Consider the following 25,682-nt stretch of genomic DNA (forward strand, 5'->3'; position numbering starts at 1 on the left):
GGTTCCAACTGTACCGATCATTTAGATCAAGCTTCTTAACTAGCAACAAAACTTGTTTCTGCACATAATAATTCATCAAGAAACCATACATCTTCTACTATGGTGAAGGAGATAAACAAAATCCTCTTATGCTGTGTTACCATTTAAGGAGTCTGAACCCCTGGACTCACCAAAAGAACCGCAAAGAGAAGATGCAGAAATCAAGACCAATGCACTTTTTCTAAATTTTACTGTTAATAATTACTAATATAATTTATTATTTTATTTATCACTAATAATATTTATTTATTATTAAACCTATTTAAAAAAAGATTGATGATAAAATAATATTATTTTATTTAAAATATTACTTTTGAGGTTTTATTAAAAAAATATTTTATGAAAAATAACTCTCTAAAAGGGATCACCTTCTACTTCAACCACTTTCATGCAACCACAAGCAAACCTCGACATCTGAAACCTTCAGTTTTTTAGCCAAAAAAAAAAAAAAACTTCGGCTGCCTCTGTGCTTCTTACCTCATCATAATGATGTGCCTTGCTCTTTTGCTGGAACCCTTTTTCTTATCGAATAGGGTGTATAAGACTGAGATTTTTTTTTTTTTTCTTTACTGGGCCATCTAACAAATTTATGTCATCGCCTAATTCTTGTTTCCTTGCATTATCACCATGCCTGATATGACTGCCTCATTGCAAGAAAATCTTTCCCCAGTACAGTTTTCCTCTTAATAAAGCATCACTGCAGTCCTATCATTTCTGAAGGATGAAAGTCGTAGTCCCCATCCTGGAAGCAAGAATTCACAAATCTGTTTTATGAAAGCCAGATCACTGGTTATCCAAAAAAGGTTCCGTGTTTGAAGGAGAGCAGTATCGGATAAATTTTATTACACTCTTCTCACCACAAGATGAGACTGGACTGTATTGGTAAACTTTCAAGTCAAAATACCTGTAGGATGCCCTGGTCTCGCACCACTGCAATACAAAACCAAGCAAGCTCGACCCATATTTTATTAGTTAATCTACTCTGGTTTATGTGATAACAGTGGGAGCAGATCGTCCTGTAAACTCCTGCATCTTTGAGAGTTTGATCGCCACAGCCACCTACAGCAAGAAGAATCAAAAGTCATAACCCTAGAAGATCAAATCATTGGCATCAAACAATGTATTAAAAGTTGAAGGCATGAGCTCCTTACAAGTGGAGCAAGTGCTTCTTGTGAATCCCTCCCAGTCTTCATAGGGTCCTTCTCATATTGCTCAATGTAGACTCGAATGGTGGCACCGACGGAGCCAGTCCCAGAGAGGCGGAAAACCTGTAAGTGAATGATTTTGGAAGTTAACAAAGTGCTGCACAGAAGAGGGGGAGGAGGTCCTCTAGAGCATGCCATCTAACATTTAGCACAGATCATGCAGTCTATGACAAAGGATATAAGAAAGGGAATCCAAGTATCTGATGGCAATCTACTTCAGAGTCAGAGAACAAGTTCCAACCAAGATACTAGCCCCCCGTCAGCATCCTAGAATTACCTATTAATACTAAATCAAGAAAACCAACAACGGTAATTACTTACCAGTCGTGATCCATCCTCAAAGAGATATCGGATACCCTGATGCTTGGAGATAGACCCATCCACAGGATCCTTGTATTCAAATTCATCCGCTTGGACAACACTTGAGACATCTGGTCTTATCTCCTTGATAATCCTGAAGAAAGCAAGCAAACATACATAGCTCTTAACAAACGCCTGCCACACAACCGCATCCATTCCATGAAGGAAGAGGCTTATCGTATGTTAATGTAAGTCAGAAGCTAATAATCACATATTATTTGTAAACTCTTTTTTCTTTTGGTAAATAGGATGAATTAAACTGTTCGAGTATAGATACATCCATGGAAATTAGAAAACAAAATATTCAAAAATTGAACAGGAAGATTTGTTGAATCAATTATGCAAGTGTATAAACCTAAATAACATTCAAAACATCATTTGTAAACATTTTATTATGCATGTGCATGATACAATTGAATCATCTGCTACTAAATCATAAACAGTATTCGATCTTCAGGGAAGGAACTCTTTGAGCAAAATTTTTAACATTGAATTAAACCAAACGACGGACATGTGAGCAAAAATCAACAGTAAAGGAAAACAAATGAAGCTTCATCACCCAGTTATGGTCCTGGCAAACTGGGGACAGTCCTAAACTTTCATTTTTTATTTTTTTCTTCTCACAGTGACTGCCCTAGGACTCAAACCCATGCCATTGAGCTTGTCAGCCCAAGCCTTTACCATTGCACCAAGCAATGATTCCCAAAAGGAAAACAACTGAAGCAAATTTATATATTAAAGAAAATGCTTCATCCATACTAACACCTAATATATTTACAAAGGCAATTCATATTTCATAATTGAGTTCATAATTGAGGTGAATAAATAACTGATCACCATAAAAACTTTATGATGAAGACATCAGTGCTGAATTAGCCCTGTATATAGATAAATTGCAGAATCGCAACCCTGATGAAGAAGCGTTGTCCCATCTACCAGCCTAGCTTTATTATCCTATTCCATATTCCATTTTAATCAAGGAAAATATCCTCTATACACGAGTTTCTTTAATTATTCACAGCAAGCACTGTCACAAAATTTTGTTCCTCTGAAATTCACAACAAACCACAAGATATTAGAGGATACAAAAACTAAGATCGCACATATGCTGAACAAAAAATTAATCACAATATTTTATCACACAAATGGATATTGTTTGACATGTTTCATGCTTCCATTCATGTATCTACGGTATAATTCATGACTCCCAATTAATAAGTCACTCCACCTAATGAGATCTCCTCCAATTATATCAAGGCTATTCCATTTCCAATCAGCTGGAAGCAACTATCAACCCTATATTTTACATTGTTAGAAATAGCTGAACAATGGGAACAAGATTTATCTCAGCTATCAAGAAGTTATCTTTTCATCCATAAGACCAAATCATATGATCACCAAAAACTCTCCATTCATGGATAACATAATGTATTTGACGAAATGTCTCAACTAAAAAGACAGAGCGATCAGCATACTACTTTAGCATGCATATTATGAAGAGAAAAGGAGAAAATTACTATCTAAACTACAATAATCAATGTACCATTGAGGAGTGCAACTTGATCATAGTCTGATGGTTTAAGGTTCAAGACCACTTTGTTTCAAGAACTTAAATTGCTTAGATATTTTAATGCATGAAGAATATCATATGTAGTGGCCATCTTGTCAAAGTCTAGTGGGTATAGATGATAAAGTAGAGATAATGGCAGTCTTATCAAAGTCTACTGGGAAGAGATGATAAAGTAGGCTCAGAAATCTGCAAGCAGAAATGTACTTGTTGACATCAGGAAGAGAGGATTGCAGGTTGACCAAATGTTCCATAAGTTCCTTAGCTGCGCCAGCATCAACATTCTGCACAAAACAAGATGAACCAGGTAAGAAGAACTAGCAAGTGCATTAGGAGGATGAGTAGTCAGCTGCAATTAACTTTTGAGAGTAAATATAAGCATGCACTTTCGCTTACCTCATAGTCATATCGAGTATAGTAGTGACGACCATAAGTGGCCCAATGCTGAAGAACTATATCTTCAACTGTGACCAGCTTATCCCCATCAAGCTTGTCCTTGTTTCTGTAAGCAAGAATAGAAAGCCAAGCTAAAACTGCCCAGATTCCATCCTTTTCACGAATATGATCCGAACCTGTAGTAATAACAAACGAGAATGTACGTAAGCTCATTGCAGAACTATTCTTGCATATAATAATGTCCAGAGTTGAGACAATGACAAAGTAAGCTTCCTGCAACATACATAAACAGGAATAGAAAAACCTTGGGTATGGTTACCGATTCATTTATTATCTAAATTTAATTTTCAACTCGATCATTCATAATATATTGGACATGAACATCATGCTGAATATGCACATACACTTAAAACAGGATTTCCCATATAGACATTACATGAATGTGTGCACACACAGATAAAGCACACAACACATGCCCAGCATGCATGTACTACATATTATGTGCACACAGACAGACAGACATACAAACATACAAAGTACATGCATACATACACACAACCCCCCCCCCCCCAAAAAAAATGTATTCACATACATACATAAATTATACATGCATACATGTGTACATCTATGGGTTTGCATCATTATATTTTGTTCGTTGTTGGATTTTTTTTCCCCCTAACAATTAATAACAATTATACATATGAAAACTACATGTTTTATGCCTTTTGTTCTGATTTCATTAGTAATTGATCCACAACAATAATACAGAGGTAAATAAAATAATGCAGCACCATTGTTACAATGAATTCTGAAACTATAACAGAAGAACAAGAAACAAACATTGTCTCAACACTGTCTCTTGGTACACCACCAGTGTCTTCCTTTCCATCCAAATATTCGTTAAATTCCTAGCATTATCCATGGTACCCTAGTTTCCATAAGCTGGAGAAGCTGTAGGTGCGGGACAAGTTTTCAAAGTGGACAGCACCCTATGCAGAAGTCTCCCGCTACTAAGGTGTCACTTCTCAATTCAACTTCTTCCCTTCTTCCCACCTATGAACAGCACCCCCTCCCCCTTTCCCTAATCCAGTAATTAGGCCCCTTCTCTCAGTCACAACTAACATGTCACTTGGTTTCCTTGTCTTCCTCACACTTCTGTTGCACAGAGAAGGTGGCATGATTTGATGGGAGGGCAACAATAATAGAATGGAAAAAACTAAAAAGATGGTTTCGAAAACGAAGAAGACTGGGGAATGCATGGTCAATTGTGTAAGTGGAGTTACAGATTGGCAAGGAAAGTCTGACATGTAAGAGCAGCCATGATGTAGGCAAGTGGCCAAGAACAAGGTTGCTTGGGCTACAAGAGAAACGAGTAACAGAGGTGTTGAATGCTTGCTTTTCCTCATAACTTTACAGAAACAGAGAGACACACACATGTTCACATGCTTCAAAGCATTTTATATTACATTGTAGGTCTTTCTATTCCATTCAAACAAAATTTTCATGTCTTTCCTTTTAACGCAACATAGACCTCCAGAAGATTAACACTGCAAGACGCATGCGGTAAATAGATATCACCAACCAGTTCCAAAGCTCTCTTCACCACAGATTGAACAAAGCCCAGCATCCATCAAGTTCCCAAAAAATTTCCATCCAGTCGGTACCTGAAAAATGCCAGCATTAATCTAATTCGGACAAAGCCTAAAATTGAAAGCACGGTGCTCTATGATTAATAAATACCTCAAAAAATTTAAGATTTAAATTTTTTGCCACAACATCAAGGGCAGCCGATGTTGGCATACTCCTGCATGTACCACGGACAATATGTTCAGTGAAGATTATTCTCTAGGAACTTTTATTTAAGACTTTCTTAACAAAGAGTGATAAGCAGCGTCCAACCACTAAAAGAAAATCAACACAACTATGATGCAACAAATGTGACATGATCTATTACGACTGGTATAGCCAGTATTTAGGTAATCAATTGTAAAATTGAACGAGTACATTATTAGTCCACTTAAAGTCAATATTATTGGCTTTCTCTTTATTTATTTCTCAGTAAGTTCCAATTACAGAGAACACATCAAATGAAGTCAAAACTTGTAGTGTCATGGCTAATCCTTGCCAAAAAAGCTACAAGTTAGAAGTGACTATTAAAAGTGATTAGGATTTTTATGTCTTGCATCCAAACCTCAGCACCAACAACCAATGCAACAAACACCCCTGAAAACCTCCAAAATTTCTCCAAGAATATGATAAATAAAGACATTCCCCATTTTAGGTTTCACCTGCCACTGAACCAGGCAGAAAAAACTAAAAATCCCAGCATGAAGTCCTACCTCATTCTCCCATAGTTTCATTATTTACAGATGAATATGAGTAGCTATTAGAGAAAACATAGGCTTAACATCGATTTGTTACCACAAAATGACCCATTTACATTATCATATCATGGAACCAAGACAAAAACTTACCTAATTCAGACTAGATCACATAAACATCCAAAAGAAATTAGTGATATGTTTTTTTGTGCTCCCATCCATTTAATCACAGACTCTGGATAATATTATTAAGATTATACATAAGTGGAACGCTAAAGGAGAGGGCATAGGTCTGCTGTGAGGAGACCCAAAAAAACTGGAAGTCAAAGCCAGATTAGCAACAAAAGCGAAACAAGAGTGAGGAGAAGCATGTTACTAAAACAGTATTGATCGATGGCATTTTTGGGATTGAAGAATTCCTACAATATATTGCATTCTCATCCATCACCTCACAAACAGAGAGAGAGAGAGAGAGAGAGAGAGAGAGATTAGTCAACATGTATCCTAGAGTTGTAGCATATCAGCATCCCAAACTATTGGAATTTCACCATGTAAAAAGTAAAAAGTACTTTCACATTATGATAGAAATGGATGGAACAAATTCCTAAAGAATGATAGAAATAATGAAAAAGGTTCGAAAAGATCACCTTTCTTTATATTTAGAAACTTTACGTTTTCAACAAATATTTTAGGTTTTATTGGTAAAAATATTTTCCCATACAATCATGATCCCTTTTTTTTTCCCTCTGCATGTTTGGAGTCAACTCTCACCCAGAAGGAAACAAAATTGTAGTCTAAAAATCTTGCTGATAGGAGGTCAGCTAGCACAATAATCCGGCTCTTCCATCTAAGTAGCATTTCTGGCCAAGGTAAGGAAGTCCAATGGAGAAACTGCAAGATAAATGCTTCACGTCTAGTTTCACTCTATACACAACTAAAACGTCCATAAAATCAATCATAATGTCATACACTTGAAGAGTCAGGACAGACAGGTGCATAGATGTATATATCAGAGGTTGAACAGTTTTTGGCACATTATTAACTTGGATAGATGCCATAAACAGGAAGGTTTCTCCATTCAAAACAAGGGTTAGTATTGGCTTACATATTATGTGTCTCATACCAGAACTTCAAACCTTCATACAAAGAAACAAAGTATAGCATTTGATACTTTGACAGTAAGAGTCTTGTTTAACTTTTATCAAAATGCTGCACTCAATTAAGTCACCATATTGCAGCCCAATTCATAAGCTCCAAATGTTCCACCAAGGGATCAATGTCAATTACCACCAAAACCCTGAACCCAAACAGTCATTCAGCAAGTCCTTTTCTGTATGTAGCGAAATTCATGGAAACAAAATAGCAAATGGACCAAAGAATAACAGTTAGTTCCATAAGAGAAAGAAAGACATCATTTTCCAGAAATAACTTACCTGTCTCACTTGGTTGCACCCTATGCCATATCTATCCAAACAACAGAGGAATCAACAATGAAGGCTTTACATATCATATTCTAGAACTTCTATAGCAGGTTCCTTATGATTACTTTCAAAATTCAACGACATTTAAATCACAAACTCCATAGCCGCCTTTACATGTATGCTACCAGCAATTTAAACTAACATGAGCTTGTTTCCAGCTATTGCACACTCAACTCCACTTTAAAATGTGTGTCACCTTTTCATTAGTTGTATGCCCTCCCTAACAAAAGAATTTTTTAACAGAGATATTCTTTTTGCTACTTTGCTAGTCACTCAAAAGGTGTCTTTCAGAGCTGTGTGTGAAGGGACAAAATTCAAACCAACCAGTTTTTTTTCTGCCAACCCTGACATTGATCATCCTTAGAGAACCATGCAAAGTTGAGAGAACTCTCAAGAATAAGATTTTCTTCTACAATCCTTATTTTACGCAAATTAGTCACTCAGATTTTACAATCCAACTCCAAACATGCTCTCAAAAAGAAATATTTAAGGTCCAACAACATCTCAGATAGACCAGGCACCAAGATTTAGCAATGGCTATTCCTTATTAAATGAAAACATAGTTGTGCCATCTGCTAACATCATATAGGAATAAAAATACACATTGCTTTACTACAGTCCTTCCTCCAATTTGAAGATATTGATATATTATGAGAGCTGAAACCTCATAAAAATGGTACAACTCATAATCCAGAAAATGCATCTCAAAGGTAAGCCTGCCAGTTCTAGAATCTTCATCAACAAACTCCAGTCCATATGATTACACACCTCTATAAAAGCTTAGTGACTACTCCTGGCTCCTTATCTTTATGTTTCAGTAACATACTCATGGGTTGTGAAATACAATTTCAAAAATTTTCTTCCTTATCAAGGAAGTACTCCAATTCTTGGTCCAAATTTTTCCATGATCCTTATCCACTATAAACCTAAGAAAATAGAAGATCTTAAATTTTACGTGCCTTGCCCTAAAAATCCTAGATTGAACCATATTGACAATCCAGATATCCTCAACCCTCTTCCTGAGAATATCATTCCAAGAGAATAATAGACATTGGCTATCCACTTATTTTCAATGTACTACTACAAATCCTGAACACATTATATGCGACAATGTACGCAGGTGTGCATTTAGCCATTTAGTCCCACATTAGTTATGCACTACGGAGATCTTTGGTACTTATACATGACCAAAGAACCCAAACAATACTTTCTAGTAAGCTTTTTTGGATGAGGTCCTAGGTTCTTACAATGGTATCAGAGCAGATATAGACTATGGGAAACTACTACACAAGCTCAATTAGGACTAACCATGGGCCAATTGTGATGTTTATGGTTGGATTTGATTATTCTGGACCCTTAACTTGGTGAGGATACTAGAGTTTAAACAGAAAAATATATGATCAAACCTATGAGCGTATTTTTAGTCTCACATCAATTTTGCGTTGAGACGATTTTAGATAGTTATACAAGGCCAAGAACCCAACTAGCAGCTTCTGACTAATTATTTTGAGTAAGGTCCTGGATTATTACAAATGGTATCAGAGCAACCCAGTCCACGACCCACATGGACAAGGAGATGCTAGTACAACCCCATGTAGGACTGACCATAGGCAACATAGTGTTTGTGATGAGATCTGATTAGATTTGGGCCCTTAGCCTAACAAATACAACAGATTTTAAATATGCAGGTATGTATGTATGTGCATATATATATATATATATATATATATATATATATATATATATATAGTTCCACATCGGTGATGCACTGAAGAGATCTTGGATACTTATAGAGGGTCAAGCGGCCTAGATAATATCTATCAGGTGGCCTTTTTGCGTGACGTCCTAGGTCGTTATGTTATGCATTCCATCCATTTATTCAACTAAAAGTTTTATAAATAATGTAACAACTTGGCCAAAACCCGCAAAACTTGGGGCTATCTTTGTTCTACTAATAAGTTGATAAAGAATAAATGGTATAAAACCAATCACAATGGATCAAAACCACCTAGATTGGGATTCATCCACTACCCATCTTTGAAGTATCCAACTTGTCAAGGAAAAAAAAAGAATCATGTTTAGATTTGTGATATCTTCAAAAAAAAAAAAAAACCAAATGCACAAAAACAAATTAAATTTCATATTACCATCTTTTTACTTCCCTTAACCTTGAATTTCTCTTGAATAAGTCATTCCTCACAAATTCTTTGAAAGAATGTTGAAATATTAATTAGTAAAAGCTAGGATAGGACCATGTCTTCCCCCCCAGCCATTTTACTCTTACTAGTGAATCTTGAATGTTAAACCCCAAGACAAAAACTTAGAGATTCGTAACCCTATGCAATGTACAATAAGGAAGCCTTCTTAGAGTGATCTCCATATATTTTCATCCAAGAGCTCTTAATCTAGACCTTTGTATCATGCATATTCCCTTCTTCTTAAGAAACCAAATAACTAATGCTTACATTTTAGATACATGCATAAGTATATTAATCCCATCATTCGTAACATTTCTTGCTCAATGCTATCTACCGTATCATCCACTCACTAGTACTATCCAGATCCATCACCAATCTGACTGCATGACTTAGCTAATCGGTGAACAGCCTAATTCTTAAGCCTTGACATCTTATTATAGACCGAGGCGACTGGTAAATCCAGTTAAAAAATCGCCCTTCAGACTTCACATCCAAATTAAGCTAATGGGTGAACAAACTAATTCTTAAGCCTTAACCTCTTACAGATCAAGGTGACTCATAAGTCCAATAGAAAGTCACCCTTTGGACTTCACATGCAAATTTTCATAACAATAAGGAACCCATGAATACAACTAAAAGTACCTGAAGATCATTTTATTCACATCAGTTAATCAAGGAAGGGTCAAAAGATACCTGGCAACCCCCTTCAAACCGGAGCTGAAATATGGAATGGCTTCAACAGCATTGGCAGCAATTATAGCAACAGAATCCGATGGAGTTACAAAAAATCTGATTACATCAGAAAAAAATTTTAAGTACTAATGTATAATATACTTATCGCTTCATAGTCACTCTCAGTGCATGGATACCTTTTGCCAAGGATCATGTTACGATCTGCATCACCATCAGCTGCAGCACCAAACTCAGGTGGTTCACCTTGAGAGCCTGATTTACTCAGTCCCATTCGTGCAACTAATTCCTTTGCATACGTCAGATTAGGATCTGGATGACCCCCTCCAAAGTCTTCCTGAGATTAAAGCATGGTAACAATATATGCAGCCTCAGAAGAGATATTCAACTCAACAATCTCCTAACGGTAGAGAAATTAACCAAGGTTACAGAGGTACCTTGGGAGTGCAATTCATAAGTGAACTTTCATTTGCACCAAGCTCTTCAACAAAAATACGTTTGGCATAAATTCCAGCAACACCATGAAGTGCATCATAACTGAGATTGACAAAAAGAACTGCCTTCAGAATCATTCACAAACAGAAAGCATAACAGAAAAAAAAACAAGGAGATGTTAGCTAGGCACCACATACATACCAGAATGTGAACTTTGGACATGCAAGCAGCTTTTGAATGGACTCAAAGTCAAAAATTGTCCTGGGATGGAAATGAAGAAGCATATTAACTTGCATAAAGCCATCCATCCAATCATTGCAGCCAATGTTTTTATTTTCTTTTTCCTAACCAAATGATGGAATCACCAACCATTTCACTGGATAATTCGGCCACTTTTATTACGGTTTTTGCTATTAAAAAATCAAGTCCAATTGCTTCTGCTAAATTACATTTACATGAACTATGATTGCATCAATCTCATGGTTAGATTGTATGATACTCTCAGAATGACAGAATCAGCACCTCTACACTCTTAATCACAATGAAAATATTAGAAGCTAAAGCCAGATCAAAAGGAAAGCAATACGAAGACTTGACATAAAACAACCCTAAAATTAAACTACACAAGGAAAAGAAGATTTACTTCATCAATTTTACATAATCAGTGGTTGAATCAAAGACCTCCACATCAAAAGGTCCTTCAGGCCCATCGAAGCTACTTACACCTATGACAGAAATATCTACCTGCAATTAAAAAATGAACCAAGCATCAGTGGAATGAATGAAGCATTATGAAACAAAGGCAGGCTCTTAGCACAGATTATACATCTAGAAGATCTTCTGCAAGTAAGTATTCTTTTATAATTTTTGTATTTGCAAAGATCTTGTCAGTAATAGCCTCTGGAGCAGGCCCTCCATTTTCCATGTTGTACTTGATTCCAAAATCCTGCCATAAGAAAAAATCTCATAAACATAACAATAAAAGAATCAAAGATTATTAAATAAAACAGAGTTTTAGTCATGAATGAGTTTATAAAAAATATTATAAGAGAAAAATTTTCACCACATGAAGATGAAAGTTTGGTTTAAAATTTTAAGCATTTTCACTAACTGAACCCAGACAAGGATGTAATAGATGTTGATATATCTATAGTGCATGAACATGTTACTACCATCAAGCACAAAATTCCCTTTGATCTGACCCATGATGGCTATATCGAGGTCAAGGAATAAGACGTTTCACAGTTTAAATATTCCTGCTTGCAGTTAAACAACAAAAGAGCTATTTTTCTTTCATGGGAAAGATAAAGAGCCAGGATGGATACTTAATTTAATGTGAGTACAACTGACCCTCCCACTCACCTTCATGCAATGATGCATGGTTTTTGGAAATGTAAAAGCAAGATATAATAAAATAAAGAAAGTTTTGACAGCAAAAGTACTGAATGGGGCTAGCAAAAGTTTGTTAAGTCAGGGCAAAGAAATAAAACCCTGACATAAAAATTGGTAAGGCAAGTTTTTCTAGTGATGAAACACCATGCTTAATTCAATTTACGATCAACCTTTTTTCACATTCTAGCCATAATGAATACTAATTTCATCATTGACAGTTGACAATAAGAACTCAATACCGAGCCCCTTCTGAAGAAAAATACATCCTTGCATAGTCTTCAGTTATGTTGTGTTCCTAGCAAATGGATTTTTTGTCTAGGGTGCCAAGCAAGTTTTATAACTAGTACTAAACCACTTCTGATGTGAATAAGGTTTTGGAAATCCAGCTTACATGTCAGAAGGTTGGGAAAAATATCAAAAGCACTAGTGGAGCCAACCCAAAATTTTATGTAAAATGACGAGGAGGATCAGCAGACTAGTTCACCAGAATAGGTTAAGCTACATAACTCACTTCCTATATAAAATGAATAAGTATAACCATATTTTTGTGATATCTCAAATTTTTAAAAAGTGAAGACAAATAGTTATTTATTACTCAATACCACGGTCACCAAAAGTTGAAGACAAGCAATGTGGTTCTTATCTCTCTAGCCGAGAATAATTTTGATCTCCCACTTATCTACTGAAAATTTTTCAGTCTTTTGTTAAAAAGAAAAAAAAAAAATTAATAGAACTATAGTGGTGCAGAATTAACAGCACAAGTAAAGAAAATACCTCATGCGGACCACCAGGGTTGTGACTTGCTGTCAATATAAAAGCTCCTGTTGCCTTAGATCCCTGTGGTTGAAAGCATGATAGGGAACATTGTTAGATTTTGTTGAACTATTCACAGCACAGAAACAATCCATTCACAAATATCATGGGTACACAGGACCATATCTAATAAAAATTCCAACTCACATCTGCACCAACTCTTTCACGTATGACTGCTGAAACTGCTGGTGTTGACAGTAAACCATTTTGTCCAACCCAAATACGTCTTACTCCATTAGCAGCTGCCATTTTGATAATAATCTGCCAAATTTAAACAAAGGATAAGAATACAAACTATATCAGAAGGAAAAACAATATCACTTTCAAATTGTCTTAAAAACCACTAGTCATCTTATTGGACAAACAAAGACCAACCACGCATTAGGTTTTGAAATGTTCGCATCATTAATACATATATAAGTCCATATATAATTTAGCCTGCCAAATAATGAAGGGTTTTTCAACAGGCCAAGCTTGTATGTACTTTTAGCAAGAAGCTCATGCATGCTTGTGTGTCCATTGGGAATTCTAGCCAATAGCTGAATGATTGATAGACACTTTAGCTTTATTCACATAACAAGAAACCAACAAAGGGTGTCTAGCCATTCAGGGGTCATTTGGTTGCCTGCAAAAAGTAGGCTTCAAAATCCCTTCACCTCTTTCTCTCTCTCTTTCCATTCCAACTCCCTCTTCCTCCACAACTAGCTACCCACCATCATCCTCTTCCACCTCTCTCTTCCACAACCACCTCCCTTCACCACTGAGAGAAATTATAAAAACTATGGGTTTCCTATATGTCTTGTATAAGTGGCACATGAAGTTGATGGGAAAGAAAGGCAACAAAAGCAGACAAATAACTTAGTGATCTTTTTCTTTAACTGATCTAAACAAATGAACTAGTGATGAACAACTAAGATTTGTCATTAGACACTCCAACTGACCTGAGAAAATGATGATTCTCACCAAAGGATTAAATGTAACATCAAGTAAGGCATAAAGAATTAGAATTCACAGGTTCTTGCATTAAAGTACCTGAATAGCATCCTTTGAGAAATAACGGCCATCCCCAGAAACAACAATTGTAGCACCTGCACTATGAAGCTTATGCTATGATATACTAGAGGAGAAAACTTATGAGGATGAAACAGCAAAATAGTAATAATAGGTTTAAAAAAAAAAAAGATGCGAAATGTAATCCTACATGCATAGTATACTATTGCAGAAAAGCACATGGTAAATAATAGGTGAAGAAAAAAAGGATTACATGGGACTACAATCCATCACGTGCAATGCATGTGGAAGGACCCATAGTGAGGCTTTGGGCTCTGGAACCAGCTGCATAAGGCCAGCCTTAGAGCCTTTCCAATTTTATATTAACTAGAGTGTAGCAAATGCAATGCATGCACAAGGGATCTCCCCAGAAAAAGAGTCCTGCCAAGTTAGTAAAAAGAATATAGTTTTTTTATAAACTTTTGGATACAGCAACCAGCCAAAAAAGCCTTTCCTGTAATATATTAGTAGATGCCTGATATCTTTCAGTGGACAGGGCATCTCTAAGCAGAATATGTTTGAAACAACCAAATAGCAGAAATTGCATCAATAAGCAACAGTTCAAATGGCTTGTGCCAACCATAATCATCAGGATAAAGCTAATTGCTTATGACCATTGTGTGGTGACAATTTTTTTGAAAAATCACATGATTGATGACAACAAATGCATAGGAAAGCATGCAATGTAAAAAATTTTCCAGTTGAGACTGAGGTCATATTTTCCATGTAGCAAAGAGGATCAAGAGTGGTATCTATCAACTTCCTTCAAGAATTCAGTTATATATGAGCAAGCAAGGATCATCAAATGATTGCAAGGTCTAGTACGATCAATGAAAGAGAAAAAATAGAAAATTAAAGCCCTAACTAACTGGACTATCAGAAAAGATGCAACTAAAGAAACTTGACAGAAATATAGGGTAGCCAACTTTTTTCTTGATAGATCACCATTAACCTCTTGTTGCTAAAGTATTGAGATGACTTTACCACCAACTCAGACAGCATGTCATTTTTCTTAGATTCGATTTTAAGCCGGTCTATGCCAACAAACTTGCTAATTGAAAATCTGCCATCTCAACTTCTAGACCAAGTCCAAGTCATAATCAGTGTCATAATCAAACTAAACTGTACATATGTGTGCATGCGTGCGTGCGTGCGTAATGTGGGGAGACACATTTAGATTTCAGAGCAAAACCGAAGGGAAGAACATCATAAGAACAAATAAAGGATAAATCTATGTGTGGAGTCACGTAAACATTTCAATAATTGAACAAGAACTTTCAGAAAAGATACAACAAGAAGCAGTACAAACTCTTCATATCAAGACATTTGCATAGAAATCCACTTGCCTGGACTATTTTCGAAGTAGTTAAATATTTCAATTAATAATTAATGCTTAAGCAGCAAATTCCCTCCCTCCCCCCTCCCTCTCTCCTAGACTTGGTGGGCTTTTTATATGACAAAGCATCATCCAATAGTTACATAGTTCAGTTAATAATTAATGTTTAATAGTTAAATAATTCCCCCTCCCTCCCTCTCCTACACTTGGTAAGATTTGATTCAAGATCCACTATCTTGGTATTGGGTACCATACCGGTATCTTAATTGATTTGGTACGGTACGGTTGATACACCATGGTACATATCCTGTGCCAAATAGCTCACAAACTATTTTTCTCAATTTTTATCTCGGTTCAAGTAGGTATGTTTCAGTATGAATCGGTACGTATCTCGATACAGATCAGTACGCCTTGACACGAGATAGTACACCTTGGTACGGACAGTATAGGACTTGTACCAACTTGAAGTGGAGTTTCATTCTGGTTTCCTCTCAGTACAGTATGATATGCTCTGTATCATATGGTATAAGATGGTACGGCAAACCATGACTTTGATTCATACCTTCCTCCAACCTCTTCTCTTGAGATCGTTCATGGTATGGCAACAGAGCAATGGTCCCTCTCTCAAACGGTAGCCTTCATTTCCCTCTCTTTGCTATTATTTTAGGCACTCCTTTCCACCCTACTACAGCTTCCCTAAAATAGACATTCTTTTTTCCTTTAAGTTTTATTAACATCAGGCCTTCTTTAAGATTCTTTTGTTTAGCCATGAGCTTATCATTTTACACTCAAAGTCACCAATTTGCATTCAAGTTCTTCATATTAGAGGTTTTCCCCTATACGAGATTTATGATAATTTGTGAAATTAAGTCAATTCAAAACAACTCTTTCACTAATAGTAGTATGAACACAATCTCAGCTAAGTTAATAATCCAACTTTGGAATGCGGTATATTGGCTATCAAATTCTTAACTATGAGCTGCTTTCTATGAGAAAATCCTATGTCTTTGGCGGTTCCATATTTACCCACTTCCTATTATTGAGATCTTCAAAAAATGAGAACAAACTAAGTTCTCTGTCTTCCACTCTAAGGTATAACACTATATTCATTGCATCATTGAAGGTGGGAACTTCTCCCTTTCATTATTGTACCAAAAACACTGTCTGAACTAAGTCAATAGCAAAGGAAACCAATTTACTGATCATATTCACTGGTTCTCAGTGTTTCATTCACAAAAAAGGTCTATGTGTATAATGATGGAACCAAAGTTTTAAATTTCATAGGATGGAGATGTCCTAGTTTCTCCATAAAATAGGTTGCCTTACTATCCCGCTTAGTCTTGGTAGCGGTCCCGATCATGCATCCTAGTAGATATCCTCTATCTCTATCCCCTTCTTTCCTTCCTTTACTTTTTCTTCTATCTTCCTTTCTTTCCATTCCTTTTACTTTTTTTACTTATCCCTTCATTTATTTTTTTTCTTTTTCTTCTTCTTTCTCTTTTCGTTCTTCCTTCACTCCTTTCTCTCTCTTCTCCCTTTTTATCTTTCTTTCCTTTTCTTTTTCTTCTTTTCTTTCATTTTTTTTCTTTTCATCTTTCCTTCCTTTCTTTCTTTCCTTGTACTTCTCTCCGCGCATAGATGGGTTTCAAAGTTCAACCTCATCCCAATCCAATTTTTTCATAGGAACCGTATCGAACAGCTGGGATGCGACCCATCCGGCCCAGAGTTAAAACCTTGCATGCAATTATGGATTTTTGACTTACTATCATTTAGAAAGACATAGCAATCCAGCAACTTCTCACCAGACCATTGTATCACTAGCATTAACCAATTGCTGAACCATGATAGAAAACTCACCTTTCACTTTGTCGGCAGAAAGTGCATTAAATGTTGATTGAACAAAGTTATGCAGGTAATTAGGTTGCTTAAATACTGTCACCTGAGAAAAAACATGTCAATTTAGATTGTTAGAAAAATACAAAAACATTGTCTAAAGGGTTGAATAGTGATCGTTACAATGCTTATGAACCCCAACCAATAAGAGAGGAAATAAGGACCACAAGTCCCAGACAGACACTAAAAGAATTCTTCTAATATATTAATTTTTTAACCAGATAAACGATTCAACTTTCAGGTAATAAATTTTTTAAGAGTAATTGATTAGTTTTAGTTAATTAAACCGATATAGTTGAGAATTGAGATGAGGCTCCATGCTTGTTGTTGTCTATCACTCTGGAACAGGCAGCAGTGTTAATGATATTAATTGTGCAATTTTATAATCAATACTAAACAATGAAACAGAAGGTGCAAAACAAACTTATAATCCGACCAAATTTAAATTTTTACCGTTGCCCTGTCTCTTGAGCAATTTTAAATTTTCAGTACTACCGTAAATTCTCCTGATTTTCTACAGTCCCTCGATTTCTTTTAAAATAACCAACCAGATCCCAACGGTCGTTGCATTGCAAAAACCAGATGGCCGATACAACCCAAGAAGAAGCAAAAGATGGGCATAACACCTATCAGTCAATCAAACTAAGACGATCTGATTTACGAGCAAAAAGATCCCTCATTTAGGGAAAACATCCACCACTGAGATCGAAAAAATAGCAAAAAGATCGACGCAGATACTCTGGAACGTAACCAATACGAATAGAGTCTAAATTCAGCACTTTAAAAAAAACAAAGAAAGAAAGATCCAATCGCCAACTCTACCCGGACCGCTAAACCATTGATCTCAAGATCTACAAGTTAAAAAAAAAAAAAAAAAAAAAAGAACAACGGAACCCTAGATCCAGGAAAAAGGCAATCATTACCTTCTTTCTGAGACCCGAAGTCCCGGGTTTCTGCCCCTCGAAAGGAGTCGTCTCCTTCCAAGTCACCGTAAACAGCACCATCTTTTCCTCCCTTCTATCGAGATGGAGATCAAGATCGAGAAAGCGCTAGAGAGGTGGGGAAAGAAAGGAAAGATAAGCAGGGGAACGACGAAGGATGGTAGCGAGGAGCTGGCGGATGGCGCTGCATCTAGAGGCCACGTGGTTATCGAAAGCCACGGCGGATTCTGTGGGCCGCGAGTATGGCGGTTCGGCGGTCGGGGCCGGGCTACCTTTGGTCCACTGCCAACGCCTGTTCCTGGATGCCCAGCCCAGAAGAACAGGGTCTTATGGAATAGCTTAATTCTCCACTAATTATTAAAAGTGGCATCCATAGAATTTTGTTAGTATCAAGTGTTGTTTTTGTTTTTTGTTTTTGTTTTTGTTTTTGTTTTTTTTTTTTTTTTGTGGTAAGTGTCTAGTGTTTAAACATATCCAACTAAAGATATGTGTCTTGTTGTGTCATGTGAGTTTGTTTTTTCATGAAATATAAGAGAAATCTTAAAAGGATAATTCTCGCTGTTGCAAAAAGGTTCAGAGATATGCAGCCTTAATATCCTATATGGAGAGGTTATATCATGTTTCTAAATTAAATCCTCTAAGATATAATGGAGCAATCCTAATGCTACATAAAACTTACCCTTAGAACCTGTCTGTCAGATTATCATATTTACTATAAAAAGTGGATGATAGAGATGATAAAACAAATGATGGGTGTCAGATTATCATATTTACTATAAAAAGTGGATGATAAAGATGATAAAACAAATGATGGGTCATGCATCTATATTTTTGAGAAGATAAAATAAACGCTATGAGAAGATGGTATTTATTTTCTCATGTTGAATTACCGTATGATGGTAATCTACAAATATCATTTCTTAATAAAAATATCCTCATTTATATTATATTAATAATATATTAATCATATTATATAATTAATATTAATTATATTAATATATTATAAATGTATTGATATATTGACTAATAATTTTTATAAATAATATATTTAAGATATTACATTTATTAATAAATACTATTAATTATTAACAAATCTAACATGGCATTTATTAATAACTAATATATTTATTTATATACCAACAAACTAAAATTTATTTATAATAAGGAATACTTTTTATAATATATGTATAATTAGTTTAAAATATTTAAACTAAACAGTATTTATATGACTACATGTATAACTCATATAAATATATTTCAATATTCTAAATATCCAATACTTTTTGCTAAGATAAATAGTCAATATTGATTGTGTTAATATAAGTAGGTCATAAATAGTCAATAAATAGATTGATAAAAAAATTATATCATTATTTGGATTAGCAAATTTCTATATAAGATTATCTTCAACCAAATATAGTAATTTTTTCTAATATTATTTCTAATATAATTTTTCCACCAATCAAATATGGTAAAATTTATTTTTCTAATAATTATTTTTTAGCTAAATGATTTTTAAAAATCATCAGATTGCCCCGTTAGCTCACATAGCCCAACCAAATTAGGGAGAACTTGTGAGCTAAAATTTTCATGCATGCTCTTGGAACAATTGTGGAGCTGCAAGTAAAGCCAGCCGTCTTGTTTGGGCCACATCGTTGACATATTTTTTTAGCCTCTCCTGGAGGGGGGTTTGGTAATTACCACTGTTTGAGCTGGACATCTTAAAATTATGAATTTACATGCCAGTGCTTAGAAAACAAACAAATTAAACCAGATAGTGAGAACCTTCCAACTCTTTTCCTATGCAAAGTAAACAGCACAGTACCGCTGCCACCAATTACATTTACTAGTTCTCGACCAATCTGGCACCAATTACACTTACAGTGACCATGCTCTCCTCTAAGAATCTATGTCGGCTTTTGATCTGTAATTCTTAGAACCTGTGGGCAAGTTTGAACAACCTTATGCTCACATGAAACAGCTTCAGCTCCTTGCAAACTAGTCCGAGACCATCTTCAAATCTTTTTGTCGATGGAAAATGGAAGAAGTAAGAAACTTCCTCAGTCCTTTTTAAGAAAACAATAAAGGATTTTTCATGTAAGAGAAAGAAGAGAAGAGGAGGTTACAAGAGCAGAGAAGGCATCCTACTTAATATACACTTATGACTATCCAAGGATTTGGCATTAGAAAGGCTTCCCACAAAGTAAAGGAGTGCAAAATTTTGTGAAGAACCAGAGAGGCTGAGGTGTTTTTTTTTCAAAAAAAAAAAAAAAAAAAAATCCTACTAAGTTCATGCACATATATGCATCATGAGGCAGTCCAGTGGCAAATTAGATTGCAAACCATGCCTAATGGCGAAGATCCATGTGACCAATGTAGCTATGATGAACTTAGTCATCCTTTCCTCATCCAAGATAAAGTAGCCAAGCACCGCAACCTATACAATGATTCCCAAAATTTGGATTGAGCTATGGTTTGGTTGACGCTTTAAAGCACCCAAGACTTGGTTACCTTTTTTCTTTGATTGAATTCCAAACTATAGATGGGATTATCTATTTTATTCCTTTCTGATGAAAGGATGGTGGACCGAATTCTCTATTCCATTCAACTCTCTTCATGGCATGTCACTGATGCTCTGCATCTCCACTGGCCGAACCTTCGTTGTCTTTATCACTTCTGCTTTGTTTTCGGCTTTCCCTTCCACAGAGAAACAGCCTTATTTCCACTTCCCACTAATAATACATTTCTTAACTCTATTAACCATGTTACACCCGAGGGATTGTTTGGTTCACAATCGGAATCAGATCAGAATGAAAATTGAAATAGATTGGAATCGAAATCGGAATTGTCAAATCTTTTAAAGTATTTAGTTCATGACCGAAATCGAAATTAGAGTCGAAATTAGAATGCAAATTTGAATCTTTAAGATAGAGTGGGGATTGAGTTTTAAGTAGATTGAATTATTTTCATTTGGATTGAGAGACTCATTTTCATTCCGATTCTAAACTCTAACTCCCCCCCCAACCAATCATGCCCTCAATCTTTTCTTGGCATTAAACTTCAGCTCCATTTCGAAAGAGAAATCATCTCGCTCTGCTAGTGGCTGAATTTGACCAAAAATCCACTAGTTGTTTCCTTCAAATATCAGGATGCTGTAGGTTAACGCATCCCATCATATGCAAATTAATAATCTACGAGACACACATCTACGAGGTGGGAACATAAAAGTTCGATGAGATGGTGATGGACCACTGGACCAGGTGTAGCTGAAATCTCAAGCTACTCAAATGACTGAATGGCCGGTTTGTCTTCATTTCAGTATTATTGCCGCAAGAATTATATAACCACATCCCTTCTTGCCTAGCCTCTTCTAGATGATAGCCACCCACTTGAAAGGCATGATATAGGCTCAGGTTCATTTAAGACTAGGTATTATGTAATTGGTGAGATCATTAGTTCACAAGGGCCAACACGAGAGTCTATATATTACCATCCAAATCAAATAACCCTACATAAGATAAAGTTATTGGTCGGATCAGATCCACCAGCTTAGCATTAGACCACTCCAACCGCAAAGGGACATGCACAAACATGATGTGTATTGCTCCCTTTTCCTTCTATATATGTCCCTCTATGGTTGGACTGGTCCATCGCTGAGCTGGGGACCTGCTCTAACCAATATTTTCTCGTATATAAGGGTAAAGGTATCCAGCCTAAGTTTCTTAATGCTACCAGAAGCACCAAAAAGAACACACGCAAATGGACAGTATATATAAAAGAACAAAATATACAAGCCAAATAGCTCCTCCCAAACGATCTCTTATATAAATAAAGTTCCTCAATTAAAATATTGAAATCACCTAAATTTGATTCTAGTAGGTACAAAAGCATGTGGTCAGTCACCAGCCCCCGTTATCAGATATAATCCATCATTAATGTCTCCATCACCTACACCTCTGCCACGTCGGTTTACCAACCTTCTAAAGAGAGGTCCCCCTCACATCCCAATTGTTGTTTAACCAGTGAGCAACCAACTTAAATTTCCAATACGGCAAGAACCTCCACGAATTTATTAAAAAAAAAAAGGGACACATTCTACCCATGCAAAAGATAAGGGAAGAAGAAAAAGGATTCCTTAAGAAACTATGAACAACATCAACATAAGGTATTCATTCTGGAAACAAACGTCCATCCCCTTCTGAAAAACAGAAGAAAAACAATAACATGTGCTATAGAATGAAGAGAAAAAGAAAAACAGCATGCACATTTTGCTTAATCATAAGAAATGAAAGAAAAAGAACCACCTCTCAGCTCCCAACCAATAATTAGACAACAGATTCATTCACCCATGAGTCCATTCTAGCAGCGATTGGTCATAACTTAAGTCTCAGACCCAGAGGACTTGGGGTCAGTCCTTTAGGACTGGTCATTGCCATCATTGATGCTCTGGCCTCGGTCTACAGCTTGAATGCTGGAATGACGAATCTCCTCAATCCGGACCACCACCTCCGATATTGTGGGCCGTTTATCTGGATACTGAGCAGCACAGTCTATAGCAAGCTGCAGTAGCTGCACCATCTGCTCCTCCGCATTCTGATACCTCAGCAGCTCCAGATCGAACACCTCCGATGTCCACTCCTCTCGAACAACGGATTGCACCCACCTTGGAAGGTCGACTCCCTCATCATTGAGGAAGGCCTGTGCAGGGGCCTTGCCAGTGAGCAGCTCCAACAGGAGCACACCAAAGCTGTACACATCAGCCTTCTGGGAGACCTTCTGGGCATCAGTGACCTCGGGAGCACGGTAACCAGCAATACGGGTGGTGGTCAAGGTTGGACCTACAAGGTGGGCAAGCCCATGATCCGACACTCGAGCTTCATATGACTTCGTCAGCAGAATGTTGGATGACTTGATGTTGCCATGAGAAGCCGAAGGGCCCGTCGAGTGGATGTACTCGATGCCACGGGCTGCTGCAAGAGCAATGCTGGATCGTGTCTCCCAGTCGAGGGGGGTCCGACCAGAACCTCTGTTCCCTGCATGATTGTTGAATGAAATGGAGGTAAGATAGATAACCTTTTGTCGGGGAAAAAGTTCCTACGAATGCAAGTAGGTTCATGCATGACATACTGCAAGCAGACACAAAAACAGAATCGTGTGGTTTGAGAAATGAATCTTAAAGTATGCCGAGACTAAATGGATTTGCATATAGAATGTCGCCAAGAACAATTGTTCGAGAAATGATGCTCATACATATTCTCATTCCATGAATTCCCATCAGCAAATAAGAAGGATTAATTAAACAAGCACCTCCGATTTTCCAATGCATACAAACTTCTAATGACAGAACAAGGTATGCACTAAAAGAACAGCGGAATTCTAACAAGCAGAAAAACCAACGTTCTCAAATTCATGATCGGAGTATATTGATTAAGAAGAAGAACATAACATAAGACCTAATATCCAGTGAGAGAACCAAGCAATTGAGTTCAGCCCTACGGAGCACTTCGGACGAATTTAGAGAGACAAGAGTATGAGAGACTCAGAGAAGATTCAAAACTCAAATCTCATCACCATTTTCCATTCATAACATTAATACAAGAAGAATTGCAGTGATAATAATATAAATCCTTCGTATACACCAACATTTTTTTGACGCATGAACTCAGCAAAACAATCATCTAAAGTAACACATTGTCAATTAAAGAATATTTAACCATGAAGAAAAAAATCTATATCACTGAGTTAAACGCATCATATCCAAAAATAGATCTACACCATCCATCCATTTCAATGGCAAAAAAAAAATCAAGAACCCCCTTTGCCCAGAAAAGGAGTTCATAAGTGGCTAGCAGAATTGTAATAAAAGAGAAGAAAGCTAGAAGGTGGAGCGCACCGTGCAAGAGGGCGGAGAGGCTGCCCATGGGCATATAATCATAGACAATAAGCTTCTCCTCCTTGCTGTAATAGTAGGCCCGGAGGGGCACCAGATTGGGGTGGTCCATCGCGCCGACGGCCTCGATCTTCTCCCGGAACTCCTTCTCGGGAAGATTCACGTCCTTGAGCCTCTTCACCGCCACCGCCGTCCCCATCTCCAGCACCGCCTTGTACGCCGTCCCGAACGTTCCCTTCCCCAGTACTTCCGCCGAAGCCCTTAATAGATCCTCCAGATCGAACGGCCTCGCCCCGCTCCCGAAAAACACCAGCTTCTTCCCCGCCGCCTCCCCCTTCGCCGCAGCCGCATGAGAGCCGGTCCCGTTCCCATTCCCTCCCTCCCCTGCCCCCTTATCCCTCCCCGCCGCTGTCACTTCCAGCGGCTTCCCACCCGCCTCCACCGCCGCCTCCAGCGTCCTCGTCTTGCCCGCTCTGCTGCTCCTCTTCCGGCAGAGGAGGACCACCAGTATGAGAATGATTAAAACACCGGCGGCGGCTCCAATCGCGATCCCGGCTATCGCGCCGCCGGAGAGTTTCTTCTTGTCGTGCTTCGCCTCCGCCTCCACGCCCGCCGGAACCTCCGCCGCCGGCGACGGCGAGATCTCGCCTGGACAGGGGCCCAGCGGTCCGCCGCAGAGCCCCGTCTTCAAGAACGCCTCTGCCGGCATTTTCCGGAGCTTGGACGGGATGGATCCGTTGAGCTGGTTGAATGATACGTTGAACTGGGACAGGCTCGGGAGGTTCAGCTCCGGGATCTCGCCCAAAAGCTGGTTGTTCTCGAGGTAGAGCGTGGCAAGGCGGGTGAGGTTGTTGAAATCCGGCGAGATACCGCCGGAGAAGTCATTCCCGGCGAGGTTGAGGCGGACGAGGTTCTGGAGCGAAAAGAGGAATGCCGGGATCTCGCCGGAGAAGCGGTTGCGCTGGAGGTAGAGGTTCCGAAGCTGGGAGCACTTGGCGAGGTCCGCCGGGAGGCCGCCAGAGAGGGCATTGTAGCGGAGGCTCAGCGTCCGGAGCGCCGTCAGGTTGCCGACGGTGCCCGCCGGAATCTGACCCATAAGGCCAACGGCAGGGAGACGGAGGACGGTCACGCGGCCAGCGTCGCAGGCTACGCCCAGCCACGAGCACGGCGTCATGGAGTCATTCCACGGGAGCACCACCGGGCCGACGGAGGAGCGGAAGGCGAGGAGGGCGGCCCGGTCGGAGACCAGATCCGGTGCTCCACCGGGGATGGAGGATAGTAGAAAGAAGAGGAATAAGAGAGGGGAAGCCATGGGGGCGGTGACCGGACTCTGGGTCAGTGGAGACTAGCTCATGGAGCACTCACCTGCTTGAAAAAGAGAGGGGAGAGAGAGAGAGAGGAGAGGGAGGACAGAGCGGCAGAGTTTGGAGGGTCTGTACCGGTGCTATAGAACTCTAACTTAGCTTCTTTACTTACCGATAAGTTACTTAAAAAAGTGCCGTTAGCTAAGACGAGAGAATATAAGATCTTTTTCTGCCAGCAAGATATATTATTTATTTCTCGCGTGATTGCCAGACCTCCAAGGCCAAGCAACGTTCTCAGCTGTAATAAGCGTAGGAAAGAATAATCTATAGAAGCTATTCGCCTTGGTGAACAGACCAGTGGATGAAGCGCA

General features: G+C 38.0%; 2 protein-coding genes across 2 annotated transcripts; both read right to left on the minus strand.

Moving 5' to 3' along the window:
* Positions 1 to 806: 806 nt before the first annotated feature.
* LOC105048493 (phosphoglucomutase, cytoplasmic 2) lies at positions 807 to 18,330 on the minus strand. The gene is made up of 18 exons (XM_010927810.4): positions 18,100 to 18,330; positions 17,141 to 17,222; positions 13,930 to 13,985; positions 13,045 to 13,158; positions 12,859 to 12,921; positions 11,519 to 11,638; positions 11,336 to 11,436; positions 10,894 to 10,953; positions 10,695 to 10,794; positions 10,437 to 10,594; positions 10,261 to 10,356; positions 5,308 to 5,371; positions 5,150 to 5,231; positions 3,568 to 3,743; positions 3,379 to 3,455; positions 1,566 to 1,698; positions 1,191 to 1,307; positions 807 to 1,098 (listed from the first exon to the last, which is right to left on the minus strand). The coding sequence occupies exons 1-18, from the start codon at positions 18,178 to 18,180 to the stop codon at positions 1,027 to 1,029; spliced, it is 1,752 nt and encodes a 583-aa protein (XP_010926112.1). The 5' UTR covers positions 18,181 to 18,330; the 3' UTR covers positions 807 to 1,026.
* Positions 18,331 to 22,382: 4,052 nt separating this feature from the next.
* On the minus strand, positions 22,383 to 25,451 carry LOC105048494 (probable inactive receptor kinase At1g48480). Its single transcript, XM_010927811.4, has 2 exons — positions 24,011 to 25,451; positions 22,383 to 23,150 (listed from the first exon to the last, which is right to left on the minus strand). The coding sequence occupies exons 1-2, from the start codon at positions 25,317 to 25,319 to the stop codon at positions 22,534 to 22,536; spliced, it is 1,926 nt and encodes a 641-aa protein (XP_010926113.1). The 5' UTR covers positions 25,320 to 25,451; the 3' UTR covers positions 22,383 to 22,533.
* Between the last annotated feature and the right edge of the window lie 231 nt (positions 25,452 to 25,682).

Source organism: Elaeis guineensis, chromosome 7 (assembly GCF_000442705.2).
Source record: "Elaeis guineensis isolate ETL-2024a chromosome 7, EG11, whole genome shotgun sequence".
NCBI classification, from domain to species: domain Eukaryota; kingdom Viridiplantae; phylum Streptophyta; class Magnoliopsida; order Arecales; family Arecaceae; genus Elaeis; species Elaeis guineensis.